The sequence below is a fragment of the Panulirus ornatus genome, chromosome 68, assembly GCF_036320965.1.
Source record: "Panulirus ornatus isolate Po-2019 chromosome 68, ASM3632096v1, whole genome shotgun sequence".
Taxonomy (NCBI): domain Eukaryota; kingdom Metazoa; phylum Arthropoda; class Malacostraca; order Decapoda; family Palinuridae; genus Panulirus; species Panulirus ornatus.
Genome location: NC_092291.1, coordinates 3,189,228 through 3,203,064, shown reverse-complemented (window position 1 = coordinate 3,203,064; position 13,837 = coordinate 3,189,228). Strand labels below are relative to the sequence as shown.

Below are 13,837 nucleotides of genomic sequence, written 5' to 3'. Positions count from 1 at the left end.
CCTACTGCCCAACAATATCCACGAACAACCTACTGCCCCACAATATCCACGGACAACCTACTGCCCCACAATATCCACGGACAACATACTACCCCACAATATCCACGGACAACCTACTGCCCCACAATATCCACGAACAACATACTACCCCACAATATCCACGGACAAGCTACTGCCCCACAATATCCACGGACAACCTACTGCCCCACAATATCCACGGACAACCTACTGCCCTACAATATCCACGAACCTACTGCCCCAAATATCCACGAACAACATACTACCCTACAATATCCACGGACAAGCTACTGCCCCACAATATCCACGAACAACATACTACCCCACAATATCCACGGACAAGCTACTGCCCCACAATATCCACGGACAGCCTACTGCCCCACAATATCCACGGACAACCTACTGCCCCACAATATCCACGGACAACCTACTGCCCCACAATATCCACGGACAACCTACTGCCCCACAATATCTACGGACAACCTACTGCCCCACAATATCCACGGACAACCTACTGCCCCACAATATCCACGGACCTACTGCCCCACAATATCCACGAACAACATACTACCCCACAATATCCGCGGACAAGCTACTGCCCCACAATATCCACGGACAACCTACTGCCCCACATTATCTACGGACAACCTACTGCCCCACAATATCCACGGACAACCTACAGCCCCACAATATCCACGGACAACCTACTGCCCCACAATATCCACGAACAACATACTACCCCACAATATCCACGAACCTACTGCCCCACAATATCCACGAACAACATACTACCCCACAATATCCACGGACAACCTACTGCCCCACAATATCCACGGACCTACTGCCCCACAATATCCACGAACAACATACTACCCCACAATATCCACGGACAACCTACTGCCCCACAATATCCACGGACCTACTGCCCCACAATATCCACGAACAACATACTACCCCACAATATCCACGGACAACCTACTGCCCCACAATATCCACGGACAACCTACTGCCCCACAATATCCACGAACAACCTACTGCCCCACAATATCCACGGACAACCTACTGCCCCACAATATCCACGGACAACCTACTGCCCCACAATATCCACGGACAACCTACTGCCCCACAATATCCACGGACAACCTACTGCCCCACAATATCCACGGACAACCTACTGCCCCACAATATCCACGAACAACATACTACCCCACAATATCCACGGACAACCTACTGCCCCACAATATCCACGGACAACCTACTGCCCCACAATATCCACGGACAACCTACTGCCCCACAATATCCACGGACAACCTACTGCCCCACAATATCCACGGACAACCTACTGCCCCACAATATCCACGGACAACCTACTGCCCCACAATATCCACGAACAACATACTATCCCACAATATCCACGAACCTACTGCCCCACAGTATCCACGAACCTACTGCCCCACAATATCCACGAACAACATACTACCCCACAATATCCACGGACAAGCTACTGCCCCACAATATCCACGGACCTACTGCCCCACAATATCCACGGACAACCTACTGCCCCACAATATCCACGAACAACATACTACCCCACAATATCCACGAACCTACTGCCCCACAATATCCACGAACAACATACTACCCCACAATATCCACGAACCTACTGCCCCACAATATCCACGAACAACATACTACCCCACAATATCCACGAACAACCTACTGCCCCACAATATCCACGGACAACCTACTGCCCCACAATATCCACGGACAACCTACTGCCCCACAATATCCACGGACAACCTACTGCCCCACAATATCCACGGACAACCTACTGCCCCACAATATCCACGGACAACCTACTGCCCCACAATATCCACGGACAACCTACTGCCCCACAATAGCCACGGACAACCTACTGCCCCACAATATCCACGGACAACCTACTGCCCCACAATATCCACGGACAACCTACTGCCCCACAATATCCACGAACAACATACTACCCCACAATATCCACGGACAACCTACTGCCCCACAATATCCACAGACAACCTACTGCCCCACAATATCCACGAACAACATACTACCCCACAATATCCACGAACAGCATACTGCCCCACAATATCCACGGACAACCTACTGCCCCACAATATCCACGGACAACCTACTGCCCCACAATATCCACGGACAACCTACTGCCCCACAATATCCACGAACAACCTACCCCACAATATCCACGAACAACATACTATCCCACAATATCCACGAACAACCGACTGCCCCACAATATCCACGAACCTACTGCCCCACAATATCCACGAACAACATACTACCCCACAATATCCACGGACAACCTACTGCCCCACAATATCCACAGGCAACCTAGTGCCCCACAATATCCACGAACAACATACTACCCCACAATATCCACGGACAACCTACTGCCCCACAATATCCACGAACCTACTGCCCCACAATATCCACGGACAACCTACTGCCCCACAATATCCACAGGCAACCTACTGCCCCACAATATCCACGATCAACATACTACCCCACAATATCCACGGACAAGCTACTGCCCCACAATATCCATGGACAACCTACTGCCCCACAATATCCACGGACAACCTACTGCCCCACAATATCCACGGACAACCTACTGCCCCACAATATCCACGGACAACCTACTGCCCCACAATATCCACGGACAAGCTACTGCCCTACAATATCCACGGACAACATACTACCCCACAATATCCACGAACCTACTGCCCCACAATATCCACGGACAACCTACTGCCCCACAATATCCACGGACAACCTACTGCCCCACAATATCCACAGGCAAGCTACTGCCCCACAATATTTACGAACTGCCTGACAAGTATTACAGATTAGTGTTGCCACCAAACATTTTTCAATATTCATTTTGTTTACATTTTGTACCGATGGAACGATTATCATTTGTTTTTACGTTTTCATATATTCTATAGGATTTGTACGGCACTTAAGGTATATTGCATCTGTAACATTATATATATATATATATATATATATATATATATATATATATATATATATATATATATATATATATATATATATATATATATCTTTTTCTTTCTTTCATACTATTCGCCATTTCCCGCGTTAGCGAGGTAGCGTTAAGAACAGAGGACTGGGCCTTTGAGGGAATATTATCACCTGGCCCCCTTCTCTGTTCTTCTTTTGGAAAATTAAAAAAAAAAAAAAAAAAAAAAACGAGAGGGGAGGATTTCCAGCCCCCCGCTCCCTCCCCTTTTAGTCGCCTTCTACGACACGCAGGGAATACGTGGGAAGTATTCGTTCTCCCCTATCCCCAGGGATAATATATATATATATATATATATATATACAATGCATATGAACGCGCACTTTTCATGGGACACATAATACCCATCAACAGCAAGGATTCGAACCTGGACATTTTGCGTGGTTGCTGGGAACGCTGACTGCTCGGGTAGAAATATGACAGCAGTATCTACACACTCTGCATAAATACCTGCCTCTCTCATGTCAGGCGGGTAACTGAGCATAATTGTTCTGTGAAGGTTTCGACACCCATAAGCTCCCCCTCCCCCAGTCCAACCAAACCCTACACAGAACTGAATTGCTAAACTGTGGCGGGAAACTTTAGCCCGTATGTTTACACCTGGAAATTTTGCTCGATCTAAGTAAAAATACACTTAGAGACGTTCATGGGTTAAGAAGAAACATGTTTAGTGCGAGAACAAGAAACGAATATCGGTTTGAGAAGAGGGGAGGGAGAGATAGGGAGTTGAAGTGTGTAAAATGGAATCTTCGGCGTAAAGAATGGATAAGGTCAAAGGATGAAGAACTACCAGTTAGGAAGGAGAGAAAATAAAGTAAAAGAGAATAGGAGGCATAATAAAACCTTTAGGAACACCGTTCTTAACAAGGCGAGTGAGAAAAGTCGCTCTCTCAACAACTAAAGCGATGGACTGACTAGGAAAACTATGCATCAGAGAAGAAAGTGAAACAGGAAAGCCAGAGGAAGAAGGTTCAGTAAGTACAGACTAGTGCCACATCCTTCCCAATGCCTTGGAATTGTCGAGGGACACGGTAAACAGGTTCACCAAACTCTCTTAAAGAAGGAGAGCAAAGGTGAGTCACATACGAGAGATCACCAGCAGACCTTGCACCGCAAGACGTATTGGTGATCCAAGAGAAGGTAATGAGCTTCTAAGTGCTGAAGAAAGTGAGAGATGTGGGGATTATCAAGGATTCTGACAATAATAGAATTGAGAGCGATGGGGTAATATCTAAAAAGGATTAGAACGGTCTTTCTTAGGGATGGGCTCAAGACGAGGCGAAACAAGCAAGCAAAGGACCGGAGCTTGTTCAAGGGCACACATATTTATAACATGAGATGGTATGCCAGCCGGTCCATGCACCATGTTCACCTGTAATCGGGAAAAATCCCGGGAGACCCTGCTTGAGGAAAGTACAGGGGATGGCATAGTAGAAAATGTGGGGATGGAGGACTAGATATGGAATCATGCGAAGGAGAATTATGGGACGAAACAGGATGAAATGTAGAGTTACAAAAGTTGAAGATACTTTTAAATATCAGAACTACTTCAGCTGAAGGTCACAACAGTACAATCTTATCATGAAAATGTGTTTGACTACGAATAAAAGATTTACAATGATTCCCAGCAGGAATAAAGGCGAAATGAGATTCAGAAGAGAAGCCAGTACGCTAGGTCCCTGAAGACAAACATCGGAGCAAAGTAAAGTTCATGAGACCAAAGATCAAAACGACGTAATGTATTGTATTGAATGAAATAAGAAAATTATTCTCATCCTCTTATCTGATGAAAAATAAAAAAGTATTACAACCCTCGAAAAATAGAGACCTTTTTGAAACAATAGGAAACCATTGTTTCATATCGGCCAACCAAAAGAGTAATTCTATCTCGGCAGGTACATGTATTTCACTGCCGCTTTGTAGTAACATTTAACAATAGAATACGAAAGCAAGCAAGCAAGCAAGCAAGCATCCTCGGGGCGAAGCAAACAGAAGGGCGCGCGTTGCCATGCCGACAGGGGAGTGTGCCGGGAGAGCCGCCGTCAGATGGCAGGTGTAGTTGTGGGACCTTGGACGCACTGGCCGCGTACACCCTCCCTCAATCTCTTCCTCCCTCATACAGAAGTCATCAGAGAAGCCTAGCCTGGCTTCCTCTTGCACATCTTATGATTGCAACAATGACAGCCTTAACGTGATGTTACGACATCCATCACGTCAACCCATGCATGCTATGGTGCCAAATGCTACAAGAAAAATATGCCCGAACACTAGACATTGATAAATAAGACATGTTTAATTGCAAAAACACTAAATCTTTCCAATCATATATTTACTTATTTGTCTATTTATTCATTCATTTACAATAAGTACTGAGAATAAATAAAACTAAATCCAGAGATTTTAAAAACTGCTTAAAATATGAATTCTGTATATATCTGGGAGGCTACGGATGAGGTGAGTGTCTACTGTACAGGCGTGGCGGTTGCCAGCCTCAGCATCAAAGAAAACCGTAACAATGGATTTCTTTCCGTTAGTAGAACTCTAAGTCACCACCAGCTGTGGCCAGTTTAATGATCATCAGGTTACATTAGGCTGAGGAAGATTAGAGTAAGTTTCTTGCGTTAATATTGTCCTTCTTCCTTTTCATAATTTTGCGAAAAAAAAATAACTCAAATCTAATCTACCTTATCATAACGCAATCTGTCATTCTATAGGGTGATAAATGTAGGTCCAATAGAGTCCTACAGACTTGAAGAATCCACTGATATACTTTGTATTAACGATGATCTTGGAATCAATGTTCGTAAAGTAAAAAAAGTAATAAAATACCCGTAGTTCCTATCTAAAGATTCGGTCCCATGCCCTTTAACACTTAAATATTTATCTTTTTACGATTTGTTCCAGAATCTCTGTAGAAAGGATGCAGGAGTTATACCACGGGCCCTTTTCCATGAGCTCCTGCAGCTCCAAGGTTGTGCTATTTTCAGTAGCGGAGAAAAGATGGATTCTTGGGAGAAGTCCTTTGATAAAGACACGAGAGTCGCCAAAGGTAACATTTCTCTTTCATATATATATATATATATATATATATATATATATATATATATATATATATATTATATATATATATATATATCAAAGCTGGTCTGACGAAGGTGTAAGATAGCGTATATCCCCGTAGACAAACCTACCACACCAAAAGGGACATTTCTGCTGGGACTTACCTTCCCCCGTCCCAGATGATGTATACAAACAACTGATTTTTAAGACAGAAAATTATTAACTTAAGAGAGCAAAAAATAAGTCAATCAAAAAGGAATCAAAATGATTCCTTCCACTTTTGATATCTCTCACGCATATAGTTAACTTGGCACTGGAATCAGAATATTCAACTTTTTTCATCTAAGGCTTGGTCTTGATGAAGCCTTTTGTTTCTGACTGGTGCCTTTGTTATAAAAAAAAAAGCTAATAGAAATATGTTTTGGTGATGGAGTTGTATCATAGTTTATTCAGATGCGACATTTGTCTACATGAAAAAAAAAAAAAGTTGAACTTACGCATCAATATCCGACATGATGGTCTTCCGTTCGTGCGTGGTCCAGGTGCTTGTCCGTGTGTGCGTGCGTGGTCCTGGTAGCTCTTGTTAGCTTTAATGTTAAAGCTAACTCAGCCGGACCTCTGCTACTCCTAGGTTGGCATTAATTTGATCCCGTCAAATAAATTCAACACAAACCATAAAGATCGATCCCTGATGTGTACTTGACTGATCTGTCACATTATTCACAGATTCGCTGCTTCCTTCACTCTTAACATACACTGACGCGATTAACAGCCACACAATATCACAGGGTAACTCACAGACTCGCCACACTAGTGTCATGGAACGATCCATCCACACATATCAACAAAACTGAACAGGTAGTGTGTGGCCACCCTGAGCTACGCTTGCTTCCTTCACGCTATCAGTTGCCAACGTTTAATATCGGTCTGTCATTCATTTTTTTTTCTCCCTTCACTTTTTCTTTATTTTCAGTGCATTTATTATCGCATTTTTCAAAAAAAAAAAAAAGCATATTAGACATGTCGGACGACACTACCCTAACATTTAAACCAGGAAATCAAACTATTACGCAATTTCAGCAACATCCTCGAATCACTGTCTGTGGGTCAAATCGTTTCGTGAAGAGAGAACAAACCTTTCCAACGAAACTAAGTAAATTCATAAATCAACTAAGTAATATGGGAAAAGAACGGACCTGCAAGCGGGAGGCTGACGTCATACCGCTGGCATCTCCCGGGCCTATACTTCACCAGGTCGACCATGGATGAAGGTAATATTATTTTCATCGTCTTTAAAGTTACTATATGACGAACGTGCAAAATAAAGAAAATTGGATCATTGTAAACCAAGCCCTTGTTTTCTTACGAACTGCATGACACATTTAAGGCTAAACTTAAAATAAAATCTGAAGAATAGTAATGGAAAAAATAAACGCGCGCACCAAGGAAATAACTCAGACTCCAGCTGGACGTAGTAACGAAAGTTGCAGGCCAACACGAACACGTGAGATTGGTCCGGTGTTCGTATTGGCTGCTTCCGGAGAACATTAGTGACGTCACCGTGACGATCATGGCCTGTGACTCAACCATGACGTCACAGAGCGTCATATGTATACATCTGTACCTGCTATTGGTTAGGAACGTTATGAGAACGTAACGTTCTTGACGTCATCGTGATAGAGCAACGCTATTGGGTAGAACTATGAGGCATCTATACGTATCCATATTTCTCAGAAATATTATCGACGGACTCTAATTTCTATATATTTACAGACACGATATTTGGTATATTCGCGTAGCTAGATGGTCAACTATTACGGAATTCTCCTGTACCACATCGTGTAACATGACTAGCATCATTAGACTACAAGTCTGGTTTCCTGTAAGCTGCCAAATTTGCTGGCATTTCCTGTCTTATTTCCCCGAGGGATGGTGATGGCGGGAGACACCTGCTGCACACCATTGACCGTAGTTACCCCGTGCTCCCGGCCTCCTCCTCCTCCTGCTGGAGAGTATGTCAGTGTATCCTCCGGGTAGGCTGGGATATCCGGGGCTTTCACACCTACATGCAGGCTGACACAACGACGACGCATAGTAAGGTTAGCCCGGTGCGAGGCCTGTACTGGCTGGCTGCAGGTGGCTTGAGGGCTAGTGGTCTGCACTTGTGTGATGATACAGGGGTGTTGCCTCATCTTTTACCTTGTGTGTGTGTGTGTGTGTTATTTACCTACATGTTGTCCTGGTGCTGGTTATTAAGCTCATAGGATCCCATTTCATGAGTTGTCTCGGCTGTCGTACAAGTTTTTAAACTTTAGTCTACCTTCATCATTGACACGATCACCACTTAAGTTACTCCAGTCATCCATTACTGTAATATTTACTGTGATTTGCTTTACTTTTCTCGTCAATTTAGGTTCTTGTTCAAATTCTTGTTCTATCTTTTCGTTATTCTTAGAATCGTTCGAAGACAATAATCAGTATTATCAAACTGGTTGGCAAACTTGAAGGTTGTGATCAAGACACCTCTTACTCTCCTCTCTTCCATAAGTAAAGACAAATAACGCTTCTAACCTTATTCCTTTACCTCATTCGTCTTAATTCTGATACCATCCTTATTGCTCTTCCCTGGACCTCTATCAGTTGTTTCTGCTTCGTTATGGAGCGAGGGCCTGGAAATCCTCCCCTCCCATTTTTAATTTTCCAAAAGAGGGAACAGACGGGGGCCAAGTGAGGATATTTCCTCTAAGGCTCAGTCCTCTGTTCTTAACGCTAACTCGCTAACGCGGAATATGGCGAATATACGTAATATATATATATATATATATATATATATATATATATATATATATATATATATATATATATATATATATATTTCTTTTTTTTTTTTTTTGCTTTGTCGCTGTCTCCCGCGTTTGCGAGGTAGCGCAAGAAGACAGACGAAAGAAATGGCCCAACCCACCCACATACACATGTATATGTACATACACGCCCACACACGCACATATACATACCTATACATTTCAATGTATACATACATATACATGCACAGACAAATTCATATATACCCATGTACATATTCATACTTGCTGCCCCCAGCCATTCCCGTCGCCACCCCGCCACACATAAAATGGCACCCCCCCTCCCCCCCGCACGCGCGTGAGGAAGCGCTAAGTAAGGACAACAGAGGCCACATTCGTTCACACTCAGTCTCTAGCTGTTATGTATAATGCACCAAAACCACAGCTCCCTTTCCACATCCAGGCCTCACAAAACTTTCCATGGTTTACCCCAGACGCTTCACATGCCCTGGTTCAATACATTGACTATTCCTTGCACGCCTTTCACCCTCGTGCATGTTCAGGCCCCGATCACTCAAAATTATTCTCACTCCATCCTCCCACCCCAATTTGGTCTCCCACTTCTTCTCTTCCCTCCACCTCTGACACATATATCCTCTTTGTCAATCTTTCCTCACTCATTCTCTCCATATGACCAAACCATTTCAATACACCCTCTTCTTCTCTCTCAATCACAATCTTTTTATTACCACACATCTCTCTTACCCTCTCATTACTTACTCGATCAAACCACCTCACACCGCATATTGTCCTCAAACATCACATTTCTAACACATCCACCCTCCTCCGCGCACCCCTATCTATAGCCCACGCCTCGCAACCATATAACATTGTTGGAACCGCTATTCCTATTTTTGCTCTCCGAGATAATGTTCTCGCCTTCCACACATCCTTCAACGCACCCAGAACCTTCGCCCCCTCCCCCACCTTTTGACTCACATCCGCTTCCATGGTTCCATCCACTGCTAAATCCAATCCCAGATATATAAAACGCTTCACTTCCTCAAGTTTTTCTCCATTCAAACTTACCTCCCAGTTGACTTGTCCCTCAACCCTACTGAGCCTAACAACTTTGCGTTTATTCTCTTTTACTCTCAGCTTTCTTCTTTCACACACTTTACCAAATTCAGCCACTAACTTCTGCAGTTTCTCACACGAATAAGCCACCAGCGCTGTATCATCAGCGAACAACAACTGACTCACTTCCCAAGCCCTCTCATCCACAACAGACTGCATACATGCCCCTGTCTCCAAAACTCTTACATTCACCACCCTAACGTCCCCATCCATATAAAAATTAAACAACCATGGAGACATCACACACCCTTTCCGCAACATTCAATGAGAACCAATCACTTTCCTCTCTTCCCAATCGTGCACATGCCTTACATCCTGGATAAAAACTTTTCACTGCTTCTAGAAACTTACCTCCCACACCATGTACTCTTAATACCTTCCACAGAGCATCTCTATCAACTCTATCATATGCCGTCTCCAGATCCATAAATGCTACATACAAATCCATCTGTTTTTCTAAGTATTTCTCACATACATTCTTCAAAGCAAACACCTGAATCACACATCCTCTACCACTTCTGAAACCACACTGCTCTTCCCAATCTGATGCTCCCTTTCATGTAATTTTCCAGGAATTCTTAACAAACTTACACCTCTCTAATTTGAACACTCACCTTTATCCCCTTTGCGTTTGTACAATGACATCATGCATGCATTCAGCCAACCCTCAGGCACTTCACCATGAACCATACATACAGTGAATATCCTTACCAACCAGTCAACAATACAGTCACCCCCTTTTTTAAAAAATTCCACTGCAATACCGTCCAAACCCGCCGCCTTTCCGGCTTTCATCTTCCGCAAAGCTTTCACTACCTCTTTGTTTACCAAACCATTCTCCCAGACCCTCTCACTTCGCCCACCACCTCGACCAAAACACCCTATATCTGCCACTCTATCATCAAACACATTCAACAAACATTCAAAATACTCACTCCTTCTCATTCTCACATCACCACTACTTTTTTTTTATCACCTCCCCATTAGCCCCCTTCGCCGATGTTCCCATTTGTTCTCTTGTCTTACGCACTTTATTTACCTACTTCCAAAACATCTTTTTATTCTCCCTAAAATTTAATGATATTCTCTCACCCCAACTCTCATTTATCCTCGTTTTCACCTCTTCCACCTTTCTCTTGACCTCCTGCCTCTTTCTTTTATACATCTCCCAGTCATTTGCCTGCAAAACTCGTCCAAATGGCTCTCTCTTCTCTTCCACTCATAATCTTACTTCTTCATCCCACCACTCACTACCCTATCTAATCTGCCCACCTCCCACGCTTCTCATGCCGCAAGTATCTTACGTCCGTTGTTCTCAGCTTTTTCCATTCTGCCCTCAGTCTCTCCTGGTAATTCCTCAAACAAGTCTCCTTACCAAGCTCACTTACTCTCACCACTCTCTTCACCCCAGCATTCTTCTTTTCTGAACACCTCTACAAATCTTCACCTTCGCCTCCACAAGATAATGATCAGACATCCTTCCAGTTGCACCTCTCAGCATATTAACATCCAAAAGTCTCTCTTTCGCGCGCCTATCAATTAACACGTAATCCAATAACGCTCTCCAGCCATCTCTCCTACTTATATACGTATACTTATGTATATCTCTCTTTTTAAACCAGGTATTCCCAATCACCAGTCCTTTTTCAGCACACAAATCTAGAAGCTCTCCACAATTTCCATTTACAACACTGAAAACCCCATGTACACCAATTATTCCCTCAAGTGCCACATTACTCACCTTTGCATTCAAATCACCCATCACTATAACTCGGTCTCGTGCATCAAAACTAAAAACACACTCACTCAGCTGCTACCAAATATATATATTTTTTTTTTTTTACTTTGTCGCTGTCTCCCGCGTTTGCGAGGTAGCGCAAGGAAACAGACGAAAGAAATGGCCCAACCCCCCCCCCCATACACATGTATATACATACGTCCACACACGCAAATATACATACCTACACAGCTTTCCATGGTTTACCCCAGACGCTTCACATGCCTTGCTTCAATCCACTGACAGCACGTCAACCCCGGTATACCACATCGCTCCAATTCACTCTATTCCTTGCCCTCCTTTCACCCTCCTGCATGTTCAGGCCCCGATCACACAAAATCTTTTTCACTCCATCTTTCCACCTCCAATTTGGTCTCCCTCTTCTCCTTGTTCCCTCCACCTCCGACACATATATCCTCTTGGTCAATCTTTCCTCCCTCATCCTCTCCATGTGCCCAAACCACTTCAAAACACCCTCTTCTGCTCTCTCAACTACGCTCTTTTTATTTCCACACATCTCTCTTACCCTTACGTTACTCACTCGATCAAACCACCTCACACCACACATTGTCCTCAAACATCTCATTTCCAGCACATCCATCCTCCTGCGCACAACTCTATCCATAGCCCACGCCTCGCAACCATACAACATTGTTGGAACCACTATTCCTTCAAACATACCCATTTTTGCTTTCCGAGATAATGTTCTCGACTTCCACACATTCTTCAAGGCTCCCAGAATTTTCGCCCCCTCCCTTACCCTATGATCCACTTCCGCTTCCATGGTTCCATCCACAGCCAGATCCACTCCCAGATATCTAAAACACTTCACTTCCTCCAGTTTTTCTCCATTCAAACTCACCTCCCAATTGACTTGACCCTTAACCCTACTGTACCTAATAACCTTGCTCTTATTCACATTTACTCTTAACTTTCTTCTTCCACACACTTTTCCAAGCTCAGTCACCAGCTTCTGCAGTTTCTCACATGAATCAGCCACCAGCGCTGTATCATCAGCGAACAACAACTGACTCACTTCCCAAGCTCTCTCATCCCCAACAGACTTCATACTTGCCCCTCTTTCCAAAACTCTTGCATTTACCTCCCTAACAACCCCATCCATAAACAAATTAAACAACCATGGAGACATCACACACCCCTGCCGCAAACCTACATTCACTGAGAACCAATCACTTTCCTCTCTTCCTACACGTACACATGCCTTACATCCTCGATAAAAACTTTTCACTGCTTCTAACAACTTTCCTCCCACACCATATATTCTTAATACCTTCCACAGAGCATCTCTATCAACTCTATCATATGCCTTCTCCAGATCCATAAATGCTATATATATATATATATATATATATATATATATATATATATATATATATATATATATATATATATATATATATATATATATATATATATATAAATCTTTTTCTTTTCTTTCAAACTATTCGCCATTTCCCGCGTTAGCAAGGTACCGTTAACTACAGAGGACTGGGCCTCTGAGGTAATATTCTCACCTGGCCCCCTTCTCTGTTCCTTCTTTTGGAAAATTAAAAAACAACAAAAAAAAATGAGAGGGGAGGATTTCCAGTCCCCCGCTCCCTCCCCTTTTAGTCGCCTTCTACGACACGCAGGGAATCCGTGGGAAGTATTCTTTCTCCCCTATCCCCAGGGATATATATATATATATATATATATATATATATATATATATATATATATATATATATATATATATATATATATATATATATATATATATATATATATATATATTTTTTTTTTTTTTTTTTTATACTTTGTCGCTGTCTCCCGCGTTTGCGAGGTAGCGCAAGGAAACAGACGAAAGAAATGGCCCAACCCCCCCATACACATGTACATACACACGTCCACACACGCAAATATACACACCTACACAGCTTTCCATGGTTC

The 13,837-nt window shown here is 43.2% G+C and overlaps 1 protein-coding gene across 3 annotated transcripts in view; it reads right to left on the bottom strand.

The window, feature by feature from the left end:
- Nucleotides 1-7,034, bottom strand: part of wnd (Mitogen-activated protein kinase kinase kinase 13 wallenda) — a 436,263-nt gene extending 429,229 nt beyond the window's left edge. The window contains exon 1 of one of the 3 annotated variants that reach the window (XM_071659723.1): nucleotides 6,670-7,034. In XM_071659723.1, coding sequence (XP_071515824.1) covers nucleotides 6,670-6,686 — 17 coding nt within the window. In that variant the 5' untranslated portion in view covers nucleotides 6,687-7,034. The remainder of the gene's footprint in view (nucleotides 1-6,669) is intronic. The other 2 variants (XM_071659719.1, XM_071659722.1) reach the window with 2 other exon arrangements.
- Nucleotides 7,035-13,837: the final 6,803 nt, after the last annotated feature.